The sequence below is a fragment of the Crocodylus siamensis genome, chromosome 4, assembly GCF_052110815.1.
Source record: "Crocodylus siamensis isolate JL-2025a chromosome 4, ASM5211081v1, whole genome shotgun sequence".
In the NCBI taxonomy this organism is placed as follows: Eukaryota; Metazoa; Chordata; order Crocodylia; family Crocodylidae; genus Crocodylus; species Crocodylus siamensis.
This window is the reverse complement of record NC_143398.1, coordinates 114,464,654-114,480,507: the sequence shown is the minus strand read 5'-3', so window position 1 is coordinate 114,480,507 and position 15,854 is coordinate 114,464,654. Positions and strand designations below refer to the sequence as shown.

Here is a 15,854-nt window from a genome sequence, read left to right as displayed (position 1 = left end):
TAAATTAGAAAAAGATCTTTCTGAGGGGCTATTTGGAATATACACTACAAGCCTATTGGTACTGGCACAACCTCCGCTGTTGCTGTGTTTTGCTTTCTTGTGTAAGAAAGCATATAACAAAATTTGAGCTAAACTCCAAAACATCTTTAGAGGACTAGCTGAACAGGAGCTTAGCTTGATATTTGATGAAAGAAAGAATATACAATGCAGAAAAGCAGCAGAAAAAGAGATTTATTGTCCATATGCATGTTCTCACTGTGGGTACACATGCTCCTCAAGCACTTAACTGCCTCACCAATCCATATCAGGAGAACCCTAGCCCTGCCTGTTTCCTACTCCTTAGTTTCCCCCCAACCACAGAGTCCTGAAGTGTATGCAACTCCTAAGAAGAATGTCAGGAGGGAAGTGTGTGGATGTGCATAAGGACAACACATCTCAAAGTACTCCAGGTACCAGTAGATTTCATAGACTTCATAGACATTAGGGCTGGAAGGGACCTCGGAAGATCATCAAGTCCAGCCCCCTGCCCCAGGGGCAGGAAGTCATCAAGGGTCATAGGATCCCAGCAAGATAAACATCCAAATTTCTCTTGAAGGTATTCAAAGTAGGTGCTTGAACCACCTCTGGCAGCAGTCTATTCCAGACCTTGGGGGCTCAGACTGTAAAGAAGTTCTTCCTTATGTCAAACCTAAAACAGTCCTGAAGAAGTTTATGACCGTTCGACCTTGACATCCCCTGGGTAGTTTTTCTTTGTCTTTTGCATGATCATCCTCATATGCAACCTCACTGTTGGTGACTCCAAAGAAGAACCAGCATACCTGGAGCTGGATTTCAGAGCTCCCTAAATGTATGCAGCCACTGCCTGGAGACTTGGACTTCTACAGTTACCAAATGTTTCGTGAAGATGTGAATGAAATTCCAGAAGGCCACCCTGCAGTTATCAGGGAGCTATGGAGCCAGTGCAAACAAGGGCATGAAGTTGCCCGGGCTCTGTCAGAATGAGCTCTAACTGCAGGAGGAGAACTGAGTCTTTGATCTTCCATTCATGACAAAGGTCTATGACTTTGCTGAGACAATTCAGTTTTACACTCTAGAAGGTAGCCTGCCAACAAGGGTATTTCGTGACAAATACACCACTGCTACAGGCAGACTGCTTCCCCGCTTAATGGGGAGGATCTCACAATACCCTGTTTATTGACATAAAAGAATAATAGTGGTGTTGTCTGTCATAATCTAAACATGACACCCACACATGAAGGGTAGGAAGGCTTAATGTGCTCTTCATGTCTTTCTGACATACTGATATGAAGTTTCACTTTCTGGAGCATCCAGACACCCTGAACCTGAACGTCACTGATATTGGCTCCCATCCTAACCTGGGAGACACCGATCACAGTAATCACCGATGGGAGCCAAAGGAGGACCAGTAGTCCTTTGTTTATTGGACAGATCCATCCACTATCTCAGGGGAACTGTCATCATCAGGCTTAGTACAGCAGACAACTTGTAGCCAGGACTGCTTCGAAATGTGGCATGCAGAACCACAAAGACGCAGACAACTATATTGCCGAGGGGCAGGGGGACCGATTCTACTGTCAAAAAGCTCAATCCATCAGAAAATCCAAAGTGGACCATGAATTTTAGACTTTGTGTGAGAGTGAGGGTGGACATCGAGTATTCACTAACAGTTGTAGGACACAAAAAAAAAATCACATTGTAGTAATGCTCTTCTGGACTTTTGGCATCAGTTGGGAAGAGGCCCCTTTTACTGCCCAGTCACCTAGATGGGGTTATATATATAAATATAAATAAAGATGCTCTTTGGGAGGGAGCCAACACCCTCACAAGTACATAACTTTAGGAGGATCTGCTGATGAATAACTAATATGTTTCCCAATCCTGTTCTGCTGCGTTGTGTGTAATGTCCTTGGAAGTTCTAGCTGGTATATGACCAGAGCCCATTACTGATATTTCTTTTCTTCATATAATTACCATTGCTTTCCTTGTGTCATAAAATAGTATATGAAAACTTCAGTAATACATATTAATTTTGTATCACAGACATTACTACTGAAGTGGACAAGATAATAAGAGACTATCTAGATGACAAATTGTGATCTTTGCTGTGCTACCATCTGCACACAGAAAGTTTTTTCTTTTTAAAGGACTCAAATTGTTGTAAGTCAAAATTAATGGTGCAAAGGCTGGATCTTTGAAGACAGATAGCCACACTGAGCTAAACAGAACTGCTCTTAATTCTTGAGAAAGTGTGTGTTTGCCTATATTTAGTACTTGAATGCTCTGAGGAAGAGACTGTTTCATTCCAGTGCAATGGGCTTCAACCCATGGCTTGAAGGAAGCAAATTGCCTGCAAGACCCTTTGAGGTTGTTTGTGGCCAAAGGAAAATAGAAAGTAAAAACTGAGGTTGATGAGAGGAGTGAAATATGACGTTTCCTGCCAATTGATACTGAAGTGGCATTGTTGCCTGTATGCCAGCAAACATTAGGTTTGGATCCATTCAACTGGTTTGGATCCATTCACTGGTTTAGTGTTCTCTGCTGGAGTAAAAGTTGCTCCTTGTGATTTTATAAATCTGATTCTTTTGCTTTGAAACATTACTTATAGGCCTCAAATCAGTTAGACTAACTGATGCAATAAGCAACATCCTTTTTTCCCCCCTTTTAGGTCACCCTAGTACATTTAGATGAAAAGATCCATAGTTAAACGTCTTGCTAGAATCCATTTGTCACAGGAAAGGATAATTCTCCATTTAATACTTACTCTCTAGGTACCTTTCTGAAGTTGTATACAATTCACATGAAATTTGTACATTTTAAGTATTCTTGCTGAAATACATTAATGCTAACTTTTTGATTGTGGAGTTTCTCTTTGCTCATTAAATCAACTGTCACATGGGTGACACAGAGACCTACAGATGAAGGGCAAGAATAGAGAGAACTAGATCCTGTAGGCTAAATTCTTTGCTGATTTTAATGGAGTTGTACAGGATAAAAAAGTGGCAAGTTTGGCCCATTAAGGGCTAAAATCATAGAATAGAATCATAGAAAATTAAGGTTGGAGAGACCTCAGGAGGTCATCTAGTTCAACCCCCAGCTCAAAGCAGGACCATCCCCAATTACAGCATTCCAGCCAAGGCTTTATCTGCCTGGTCTTAAAAACCCTGCAAGGATGAAAACTCTACCACCTCTCTGGGTAACCTGTTTCAGTGTTTACTACCCTTCTAGTTAGAAGATTTTTCCTAATATCTAAGCTAATCTTCCCTTGCTGTAACTTGAGACAGTTGCTCCTTGTTCTGTTATCTGTCACCACTGAGAATAATCCAGCTCCATCCTCTTTGGAACCCCCCTTCAGATAGTTAAAGGCTGCTAATAAATTCCCCCTCAATCTTCTCTTCTGCAGACTAAATACGGCCAGTTCTCTCAAGCTCTCCTCAAAGTCATGTGCCCCGACCGCTAACCATTTTTGTTGCCCTGGACTGTCTTTAATTTGTCCACAAATATTAAGTAGGATTAAAACGTCAAAACTAAAAGTAGTTAAGACTAGACATGTCTAAATCAAAGTTCAAAGACTCGCAAATTTTATCAGGAAACAAAACTGAAATTTAGTTGTAGATTTTCTAGCCAGTTGTATTAGAAAGCAAATCTCTCACTGGAGAGATTCCAAGTTCAGAGTGTACTGGTGGATGGAGGTGGGTGGAGCATAGTCAGCCCCATCCACCTGGGGACATGTGGCTGCTGTAATACTAACAGGTCTCCAGTTTCTTAATAACTCATTATAACTGAGTCATCATTTGTTTGGAGATCTATAAAAAGCATAAGGCTCGTAGGATATATAACCCCCCTCCTCCCCCCAACAAATAATCAGCCAAAGGATTTGCATCTTTTATGGGATTCACCAGCAGAAGTCTTTATACATTAAAAGACATTTAACAAATATAAGATAATTTGTCTAGGAGGAAAGTGCTGAGTGATAAAACATGGGTAGTAATCTAAAATTCCAGGAGAAAAAGGAATAACTCAGGCACTTTGACAAAAATGATTATAGGAGGAGGAAACAGACATAAGGGATACATTACTCAGGAAGGAACATGCATAAATTAGGTTTGACTCCGGGGGAAAAAAAATCCTTTTTTTTTTTTTTTAAAAGCAGAAAGAGGGTTGAACAGTTTGGCCTGGCTGTACTTTGCCTGAGCCTAACATTTTCACATGGTTTATATTCTTTCCACCAAAAAATGAAGTAAAATAAAGATATGCCAGCTGTTTATATCAGTTACCATACCTGATAAAGTGTGGCTGCATGAGCCAAGACAATATAGAAGGTCCTATCTGATTTTGAAGAAGCTGATTTAGAATAGACCCACTGAAAAGCAGCTGGTGTCCAGTAAACCTAAAAACCTATTTAAATCTTTACCATTTTCTCACATTTTCTTCTTCTCATTCTTATGAACTCTCCATTTTGTCCTTCTCTTGCTATAAACATTTGTTCTGAAAACCCAGGAAACAAAATTTGGCTCAAACACGGGTAGTCGTGTGTCAATAATTTCTCTGGAAGATGAGTAAGAGGCTGAAAATTTTTTAAGATTGAGTAAATGATCTTATTTGCTTCACTGATCCCCACCTTGCTGAACTTTTGGCAATACCAAGGAGAGTAAGGCACACTCATGATCACACATTTCTAGCAATCATTCAGGAAGCTGGCATCACCAGAAAACTCCCAGCACTGCATGATCCTGAGTCACTGAAACACCTTCAGCTTATGAACACTTCAAACAAAAGAACAAAAAAAAGCCTTTCTGGCTTCCTAGTTTCAGTTCAAATACTTGCCATTGAGTGCTAGCTAAATCCTACACGTGGGATGAGAAGGCCGCTAAGTTGTTTTACTGAATATTCTTGGACTGTTTTAATATTGGCAAACTCGACTCACTTGAGAGAAACTGAACACAAGACTTCAGGTCGTAGTTTATATGACCATAAATGAGAAAGCAGAATGCAATATTCAGCCATTCAGACTCAAAGACTGATCTTAACAGTTCATGTTAAGGTTGACGTGACCATCAGAAGTTGTGGAGACGTCAAGAGGCGGATAACATAAGGAAAAGACTGAGAGGAACATATACCTGCTTACTATCTAGATAAGATTCAGTGCAATACCCCACCTCCACCCCAATACTGTGGCACTGACTGATATTAATTATCAGACAGTAGCTGCAAACAAAACTGCTGTTGATAATGGTTAGTTACAACCCTAGTTACTCCTATTGCTCCATTAATGGTGCAGACAACAAAGCACATCCAACAAAGCACATCTACACAAAAGATGCAAACAATGTTTGGAATAAACCAAATGATTCTTCTTCTATTTTAAACCTTTGGGGGCAGGGGCCATGTAAATGTTCATGTGTGCACCCCATACCTTGTACAATGGAACCCCACTTTTTATCAAGAAGTATGTCCATTATCATCTCATTAAAAAACCTGAGGTTGCTCTGCTGTACACGGAGCACTGCTGCAAAACTGAGTCTGTCCATTGCATCAAAATCAACTACCCCTTGAATAAGGTTGATTTGTGAGTTAAGCTTTGCAGGCCTGGGTGCCATTTAAGATTAAATACAATGAAACAAACCTCATCAGGACTCTGCTTTCATACAATTCCTTTCTCATTTGTAATCACAGAAAATAAACTGGCCACTTGAGATTGGAAACAGCTAAACAATGACATAGGAAAGGTGATGCAACTCATCCTCACACAGTGCAGTGGACACCACAGAGCTGGCACAGATGGTTGAGAAGGCTTGTTCAGCAGTGCGGGAGTGTGCAGGAAATCTCCATGACAGCACAATTTTTCTGCACTGTAAGAGCCCCTGAGACAAGAGAGGGGCTGGACCTTGCAGTGGTTGCTACACTATTAAACACAACAAAGGATGGTGCAGCATTGAGAACTAGGAGCCTGATTTTGCACTCAGACACTCTCACCTACACCTGTTGATATTAATGGGTGTTGATCACATGGATTTAAGGGCAGATAACTGCCAAAAATATTAATGCCAACAGCTGAGTCAACTCATCTGTACATGTATGCAATACCTTGCAAACACTGACCACATTTTGCAGCTTTGATCAAGCCACTCTGCAGCATATAACATTTGAAGACAATATAGGACTACTTTGTGCACTGTACTTCTACTGTGGCATCAGAAAGAAAAGTACAGTGCATAAAACAGACAACTATGCCAACTAAAAGCTAGCAGAAGAAAACATTTCAACAAATGTGGGAACATGACTGGTACTTCACATTTGATGAAAATTAAGTTTTAAATTACTGCCTCAAGAAACAGAAAAAAGTGCATTTCTCAACATTCCTATGTAATATACCAAATATGAGTAATATGAATATTTTAGAGCCACTGCATGAACCACAACTTTATTTCCTGAGTCCCATGCATTTAAAAAAAAAAAAAATCAACTCTAGCATTTTATGAAACATAACTTTCTGCATTCAATTTCCTTGCCAGCAGAAAAAAATACAAATGGAAATTTTGATTGTGCATTCAAGAAACCAATATAGACATTTACAGCCAAATAATTGCACTGAGTGTGTCTCTGTGAATGAGTGTAACCATGTAATCACCGAAATAAATCCAGCTGTGTTTATGCCAGTGGGTGAGCAAGGGATCATAGGCAGAGGGACACTGGGGACAGATCACAGACAAGATGACAGAGAGAGGGGGTCAGAGAAGAGGGAATGATTGTTGGATGAGGAATATTCACAGAAAGCTCAGCTACAATATTTTTTGGCCTTATTTTTGGGCCCATGTAAGGTAGCTTAACACATGCAATTCTAAAGGTACTATAGATGGGCAGCAAAGGACATCCCCCTGCATTGAGAAATCTTGAGACATCGTAAAACCACCCACATTACCTTCCTACTTCATGTAAGCATGTGGTAATTTGGGAAGAGTGTAGAGGGAGCAGGACTTGAATACTCTGAAGCGTGGTTGAACCTAATTCAGTAGGACAAGTGTCTGCTGGCACAAATTAGAGTAGTCCTGAGGCTACTCTAATTTATATTGGAGATTACACTGGCCTCTGGGCAGCATCAGTACTGCAGGGGTTAGACAAGAAGTGTAATGCCGGGTCTAGTTTCCCTTCCTTCAGGTGCATTAACTCCAGATTAAGTATACCTTAGGGTTGAGCCCCCATTATAACAGTAGTATTAATAATAGTTCAATTTCAGAAGAGCAGTTGTAGGAGCAGACATAGCTGCAAAGCAAGCCAGACATCTGAGGCTCTGTGTGTTCTGGGGAAAATAATTAGTGTTCTTTTGGAAATCTACTTTGCTGAGTCTCATGGGTCCCAAGTAGGCAGAACTGCTTTCCCTCATCCCCTTATGGGCTGTTTTAACTTTTGCTGCTGAGGACTGTCCCCTAGTGTCTTCTCTGCTGGCTGGAAACCATTAATTATGTAATGAATTATTATGCAAGCCAGTGAGGCTCTTTCAGTGATCTGGCACTGTTAGATTAAGTTCCTTGAGGAAGAGAATGATTGCCAATTCTAGTTGGTAATATATCTGGAAATGGCATAGTGGAAACTAAAAGCCATGGACATTTACAAACCTTCTTTTCATTCTTTCAGAACTCTAACCATATTTAGCAAGTACAATATACCTTACAATGTTTCACTTGATTTGGATTCTGTTCAAGAAGATATCCAGTGTTGTAACCCCCTCACTTGCTAGCTATTTTATCCACTGGTTTTACCTATTTGAGCTGATCTATCAAAACAGCATAAAGTATACAGTTGGTTTTTGCTCCTCTGACTGAGCGTTTCTCAAAGGCACATATTATTTTTCCCCTGCACTGCAAATATTGGCTGTCCCATTCATTTTTATTTAGAGGGGATCTCTAGAATTTTACAACCCTTCTTATTTGTTGCAAATGGAGGATGCGGTACCATATGTAAACAGATACACATACCACTTAAACTAGAGGACTAACATAGACCTAGCTTGCTCACCTGAATTGTTTGAGTTCAGTAGCATAGGGCAGGGCTGCCTTCCATCTGGCAGCCCCTGAGAGGGTTCCCTGTGGACCTTGGGCTCTCAATCTGGGAATTGCTCCTCCTACTGTTTCAGCTGCTACCACTGCTACTGGAGTCTCTGGGCTCCCCATCCTGCTTCTGCTGCCTGCCCTTGGGGCCAGCATGGCACAGCCCTTGGGGCCAAGGGAACCTGCAGCCCGGCAGATCAGGGGAAAGCAGAGATCTCATACAGTATAGGAATGCCAGCACAGTTCAGCAAGAGGGCACATGGCAGGGGAGACCACCGAGCACAGCATGCAGGGCATTGGCCCAATGCAGTAGTGGGGTGGGGAAGGGCATGGCCACCACATGGTGTAGTGAAGTGTGATGCTGCAGGGGACATGCAGCCCGGGGCCATTCAGAAGTTGGACAGCAAAGTACAAACAAGGCCATGATACCTTGTCACATACCACAAGGTATCTCCAAGAAAACAACTGGCTTAATACTGAAGAGCTGGCAATGAGGAGAGGGCTATTCTAGGGAGAGACACCAAATGGTGAGTGCTGAAGGGAATAAGAAAATAAATAGAGGAAGTTGTGAGAAACTGCAGTAAGAGTTTTGTACAGAGCAGTGAGGGTTTATTGTATTCATGCAGGACAAACTCTTCCAATGTGAATATTTAAACTTTGGCACCTAAATAGCTACACAACCACCACAAAGTCATTTTAATCGACTTACAAGTGGACATTCAGTAATGTAAACAACACTGGACATTTGCCTGTGGGAGCAGCTGATCTCCCTTTCTCTCACTCATGATGGATTTTAGCTGTTGTTTATTATTTTAATAGTTGTAACTGTGATGGTCCAGGAAACATGTAAGAGGCGAGGATTTTTATGGCTGTTATCTTTTATTGGACCAACTGCATAATTGGAAGAGAGCTACACAAACTTTTGGGCACAAGGTACCTAGAGGGGACTGGGATGTGGGTGATCTTGCCTAATGGTTAGGGCACTGAGGGAAGGCAGAGGTCAGGGGCTGAATCAGAGTTCAGGAGCCACATTACCAAATCTAGAGGGAAATCTAGGAGCGGGATCCATAACAGGCCGGAGTCCAGGTCCAGAATCAGATGCCAAATTACCAAGTCCAAGGGTTAATCCACGGATCAAAGACCAAGAACAAAGCCAATGTCAGGAACCAGGAACCAGATCCACAGGGAAACCCAAAGCTAGAGTCTAGGAACAGAGCCAAAACCAGGAAAGCCAGAGAGTACAAAAACCAGGAGGCTTGCCAGAGCAGACCAGGGCCAAACTGCTGACTAGACTGAAGACTACTGTCACAGGTGGGAATAAATGGAGAGACTGAGCTCCCAGCAGCCAGTCAGGAAACCAGCCAGTTAACTGGCTAGGGCAGAGCTTATCAGACAGAAACCCCAGGCAGGTGTGGCTACCTACGCAATTACCCCAGGCTGGGCTGCCTGCTAGGGTCCCTGGCAGCGTCCTTCCTCAGATTTGAAAAATCCTTGAAAAAACCTTCCTAAATGTTGACAGTTACACCTGGACCACAGATCAAGCAGTTTAGGTTTGGCTTTTCCTGTAACAGACTACAAAACTCCCCTCCCACCAATGCCATTACAAGCTAGGAAGTTAGGGCCTTGTTGCACATTGTACTTTGAGGCGCTCAAATATTGCTTATTTTAGTGCTAGCTCCAGTTTGAAGCAGTTAGACCTTAATGCTAAAAACGCTGTCCACCCATCCCCCACCTGCACAGCTGTGACTTGCCACTAGAGGACTGGTGAGCAGGGCCCTGACTAGGAGCTATAGCTGTGAATTGCCACTAGGGGGCTAGTGAGCCAGGGCACGTTTCTGGGCGGGGGGGGGGGGGGGGGGGGGGCAGGAACATGAAGCTGGGAAGCAGGGAGTTAGTGGGGTAGAGGTAGGGAATGAAGTGGGAGGTGGAAAGGAAATGGGGATGAGGGAAGGGTAGTGAAATGAAATCAGCCAGCCACTGAAGGATAAAACAAAAGGAAGTTAAAAAAAAAAAGAAGAAATAAAAAGGAAATCAATTAATAAAGGTCTCATGTTTTAATAAATTGGAATTTGGGTGCTGGTTACACTACCCAGGGTGGCTGGGAGCTGGGACCAGTGAGAGAAGGTGCTTTTGGGGGAACTATTGCCCCTGCCTCAGCTTATGGGGACCCAATCTGCCCCTACCTTTTCCCCCTCCAGCCTCCCTAGACCTCACTTTTGGACCCATTTATGCCCTGAGACTTTGCTAACTGACATGTACTCAGCAGCTTGTTTGCATAGGGTTGCTTCCCTGGGGATGGGAAGGACATATCCCCCAGGGGCAAGCAGGAGAGCTGGCTTGGTGCTAGAACTGTCCCCTGGGTAGTTGAGTTCAGGGGGTAGAACGTTTGTCCACCCAGAACAGGACTGTGGATGAAGGGACACTGCATCCTGGGATGCTGGAGGAATGAAATTTGGGCAGCTTATCTGTGGGAGTAGCCACACATGGAATGGAACATGAGCTGGGTAACATGGAACAGAGAGAAACCTGCCCTGAAGTGGTATAAAACTTTCAGCTGCCTAAAGTGTGCCTAAAATTATCTTCAGGTGTTAATGTGTGAACAGTCCAGGGGTTAAAAGGCACCTAAAATTAAATGTGTAACAAGGCCCTTACATTGGAATCCTCTTGCTAACCCATCCTGAAATCTTCTGGCCAGCACTTTGCAGGTGGTTTGATCACAGTGAAAAGGAGATATCTGTATTTTGGAAGCAGGAGTAAAATATGTTGCCCTCCACAAAGGTGTTAATGGCAGCAGTGGGTTACATCACTTACTATGTTTCATACATCAAGTTAGGGGGTGAATCAAAAATAAGCCAGAGTTTTGATGTGTGGGCCTATAACCAATTACCTTATAGTTTAATTTTTGTGGCGTGCTATTTTTGCCTGGCTCAGGCAATCACTTTCAGAGTTCTCACGAGAAATATGCTTCCTTATATACTGAATTGCTAAACTTCACCTAAAATATTCTCTCAGTACTTGTACAATTTAAAAGCGCAAAACAAAAGTTCAAACAAATGTCAACTAAAGTGCTCAGGAAGTTCCCTAAAAGCACAGTAACCTCATGATTCATCCCTTCAGAAAAAAACCTGGCTCAACAGATAAGGCTAACAGCATAATTACAGTATCAACAAACTTGACCTATGTCAGACCAATGAGTGGAGCAAGTTCTAAGGGTGAGAGAATCTCCCATTTACAGACATTTAGACCTGATGGCCATTACTTTGAGCACCATATCTCAGCCACAAGGATGGGACACAAAGACAGAAGGAGCTTTTAAAGCTGCAAAGACTTAAGGTTTTGAAAGTGAGACAAAACCTTGAATGACATCCACGACTGGTGTGAGTGCAGAGTAGAGAGTCCAGGTGCAATGTGTTTCATGTAGGAAATACTGCTAAATGAGAGATCTTCAGCAGTAACTCAGTACAGTAGTTAATCTGAAGTGGGTAAGGCATGGATAGCAGTTGTGAGGACGATCATAATTTTCGTTGCTGAGCAGAGATTTACAAATGCACACTTGATTACTACTACTTCTACTATTTCACTATTAAAAAGTTTTTAAAGAGCTAACATGACCACTAAATTACAGATTTCATTAACAAAAAGGTAGGCAGCCCATCCAACAATTGCCATCAAGACAACCACAGCTTGGTACATGAACCAAGGACTTCCAGGCAACTGCAAAGACCAACCCATCCATAAGAGAAAACAGTATATATAAAAAGTGTTGACAACACTGTCATTTTACTTAAAGCTGAGGGTCCCCCATTTGAAAATCTCAAATTTGGTTTAAAAAGTTTCTAGCCCTCACAGTTCATGAAAGAAGCCTGAAAATGACTTCAGTGTAATCAAAAAAATGTTTAAAGAAGGCTCAGAAGCCAAGTCAATTTATAAGTAGTCCAAGTTAAATACCATATTTACTTGACTCTAAGATGAGCCTGAATGTAAGATGGCCCCTAATAATTAGATTCTATAGATGGAAAATGTGTAAGTTTGTTATAATTTTCCAGGTATGGAATCTAATTATTGGAGGGTTGTCTTAAATTTGTCCTCTCCCCCACCTCACTACTATAGCAGGAAAAGCAATGGCTGGGGTGTTGGATGTGTGTGTGTTTGGGGGGGGAGGAGGGGGTGTCAGACAGCTGTGGGGTGTCAAACAGCCCCCTTGCCCTCTGCCACACCACTTCTTTCCCTGTAGTCTTCCTGGCTCCCACCACCTGCACTCCCCAACCCCCAGCTCCTGTACTTCCTGCTCACCCACTCCCCACAATCTCAGCCCTCTCCCTCCACCCCAGCACCCACTACTATCAGGTGCTGCTCAGGCCCGGTTCCTTTCTGGAGCGCAGTATGTGGAAGAGCAGTCCACTTGTCCATGCTGGGCCATGCAGCAGCAGCAGCACCACCGCTGACTGGCTGAGCAGGGGTGGGAGTTTCCCTGTGCTCTGTGCCTGGGAGGGAATCCAGCTCAAGCTGGAGTGAAGCTGCACGTGACAGTAAGGGGTGGGGGATCGGAAGGGAGCAGAGTGGGAACAAAAGATGCAGAGGGCAAGTGGAGGAGGGGTAGGAAGCTGCCGTGGGTCTGATTCTAGTTCTGACCCAGGTCTGGAGACAGTTAGAGCCACAGCAGCCACCTGAACCTCTCCCCACTCCACTTCGTACACAAATCTAAGATAAGGAGCATCCTCTCCCCCTGGTGACTGTGGGGAGGAACTCCTCATATATGAGTGGACATGGTATTATTTTTAGATCATACTTACAAAGACGGTCACAAAATCTTGCGGGGGTGAGTTTTGAATGACTGAGTTTGGCAGTACTTAAGGTCTCACTTAAAAAAAACAGCTTCATAAATAAAAAAAATAAACAAAGCCTTTTTTACAACCAGTTTAGTGAACATGGGCAAATCTTCAAATCCAGCTTCCTGTATTAGCCTCCTTTCATTCAACTGGATCTCTCACCACTACTTCAGTGGATGATGCCATTTACAAAAAGTCCATGTGCACTGTTTGTTCTGAATTGTCCCACCACCTTTGAGTGGAGCAGCAGGTGGTGACAGGTGGGGAGAATGAAAAGTAGGGGACTCCATCCGCAAGTCACTAAAAGTGTTTATTCATCATTTCTGTGATTTGTGAGACTAATGCACAATAGTTTTACATGCAGATTTCCAGTTGCTTCATTAATTTGATTTGTATTAGACCCATTAAAAAATTACATCTTCATTTACTTCTGTTGAAAGTGACTGGCCATATCTATTGTTGATCATGCCCTACACATTTCATGGAACTGTATAACTAGTCTTCCCTTCCCACCCCTGCCCCACAGATGCCCCCCTCCCCAAGTTTGATTAATTTCAATTTACCAAATTAAATTGTTGACCATGTTGCCCCCACCCCCAAGGGAGAGAAAAACATCTGCATCATGCTAGAGCTTGAATATCTTGCACAGAAAACTAATCCCTGCCCCACTTCTACCCAACCAAGAAGAGAAAAGGAATCAAAAATTAGTGTGTTACTTACTAGGAACTCCAGATACCAGCCGTAAGGGGCGTAACACTCGAAAAGCCCTCAGTGCTTTAACATCAAATCCGGCACCTTTCCCTCCTATTGAATTCCCCCCATCTGCTTTGGTTGCTTGTTCTAAAATTGCACTAAAAAGCCTGCAAAAAAATAAAAAGAGGAAACAAGCTGTAGGCAGACAGCAAGGCTCTGGCTAAACAGAAACATAAATCATCGTCACCATACCACCAAAATGACTGTGCATTACATGGACCTGCAAAGAATGTCACACACCTCACTGACATTCACATATGGTGCGGGAAAAGGAACAGATTCTTCCCATATGAAATATCCTGCAGCCTAGGAGAATGGTATCAGAATTGTAAGGCGAGAGACCATGAATTTTAGTTTCAGTCCTGCCTCAAAGGTAACTGGGCAGTATAGCATATTGGGCAGTACTGCATGCCCCACACCCTGCATGTTGTCACCGCCAGCTCTAGATGTGGGGCAGCAGAGAGGACAGCCCAACATTGGCACTGCATGCTACAGTGGTCAGAAGTTTTTTGCTGGAGGCTGGGCAAGGGGTGGAAGATGTCATCTCCTTGTTTTGCTGCTGACATGCATGTCAAGTGGCCAAAAAACCCACTGGTTTTCAGTGGAAACCCCTCCCACCCCAAATGGGTGTGACATCTCCCTTAACAGCAAGCAAACTTCCAGCCACTGCTCCTCCATCACACACCAACACCACTTTTCTGCCCTCCCCACTGTCAGAGCCAGAGCTGCTGCAGGGAAGGTGCAGGGTGCGTATGGGACAGAGGAATAGGGGGTGAGAAGGATGAGGTGCCCCCCCCCCAGTTCCATTCCAGTGCTGCCCCATTAGACAGTATTCAGAACTCATGCCCCACTTGCCTACCCATTGTTAGGCTACTGCTCTGAGTGCTATTAATACCTTACAAACCTTTATTAACCAAGAATCCTTCTTAAGATAAATATCATTTACCCATTTTACATATAGTTTAGGTTACACAAGGTCACTGAAGATGGAAGAGGGAACAGAACCCAGATCTCATTCACTGCACCGAGCTGCCTTTCAGACAAAACAATTCAAGACATATGTTTGTGTATTGTTACTACACCATATGCCTCTTCATCACCTGCTATGGGCTAGGCCACATGTGGAAGTTTCTGAGTCTGATGCATTCTCCATATTAGAGTTAGTTTTTTAGCTCAAGGGGTAATGACTCATGCTTTGAGAACCAGTGGTCCCAGATTCAGTTCCTACAGACAATAGCGTAACTACAACAGGGTGGGATAGGCAAACGGCACCAGTCCTGGATGCCAACTTGGAAAGGGGAGGCACAAATATAGCAACCACTCTGTTGCTGGCCTTATCACACTCACCACTTCCAGCAGCAGCTGCTGCCCCACTGGCCAGTGCTGTTCAGGGTGCAGCAATACCCAGTTATGCCTCTTTCCACAGATGACCCAAAGAGTGTTCATTAGACTTGGCTATGTTAACTCTAATAACTAGACTGGACTGCTCCCAGCACCAAGAACAGTATTTGCAAATCGTAATACCAAACACTAGTGCTATTTCACAAAAAGTCATGCAGACAAAGCATCTGATGAAGTAGGTTGTTGTCTATGATCACTCATGACTCTTTGAATCAGGTAGTCATCCAGGTGCCACCCTGCCCTACATTCTGCCTGAATTCAGATTAACATGGCTAACCACCCCTCTACAAAAGTCATGTAACTCCCTGCAAAGTATCCACCATGTCTCTGTAGTTTCACATTAAAGATACTGTGCTTATATGCAAGTTATAACACTAATATTTGTTCTATAATAATAGCTTTAACACTTATATTGTTTGTGAGGGAGCGAGCGCTAAGGGCGGCCGTGAAACTCCCTAGCGCCACTCACCGTCACGTTAGGGTGAACGTAGCACCCTCAGAATCTCGCCCGCCACGACTTTGATGTCTAATATATATAGTATGGAGGCTGCCTGTTTCCCTGGTGGACGGTATCATTGTTCCTGTCTCTGCTCCCCGATGGGGTGTCTATCTGTGCCCTGCCTTAAGGGCTACGCGTGCCTCCAAACCTCCCCTTCAGCACGCCCCAAGCCTCGCAGCTGTTCCGGGGGACGTTTGTCTTGTCCCTCGCCCGTCGGGTGCCTCTCGGCCACCTGGCACCCCACAGGGCCTATAGCGTCACCGCCACCCAACTCTCGGCGCCATTGGGCCGGCCTTACCGCCACCC

General features: G+C 43.5%; 1 protein-coding gene across 7 annotated transcripts in view; it reads right to left on the bottom strand.

The window, feature by feature from the left end:
- Nucleotides 1-15,854, bottom strand: part of CACNA1C (calcium voltage-gated channel subunit alpha1 C) — a 665,915-nt gene that overhangs the window by 240,091 nt on the left and 409,970 nt on the right. For all 7 annotated transcript variants that reach the window (XM_090043440.1, XM_090043443.1, XM_090043446.1 and 4 more), the window contains exon 5: nucleotides 13,616-13,755. In XM_090043440.1, coding sequence (XP_089899566.1) covers nucleotides 13,616-13,755 — 140 coding nt within the window. The remainder of the gene's footprint in view (nucleotides 1-13,615; nucleotides 13,756-15,854) is intronic.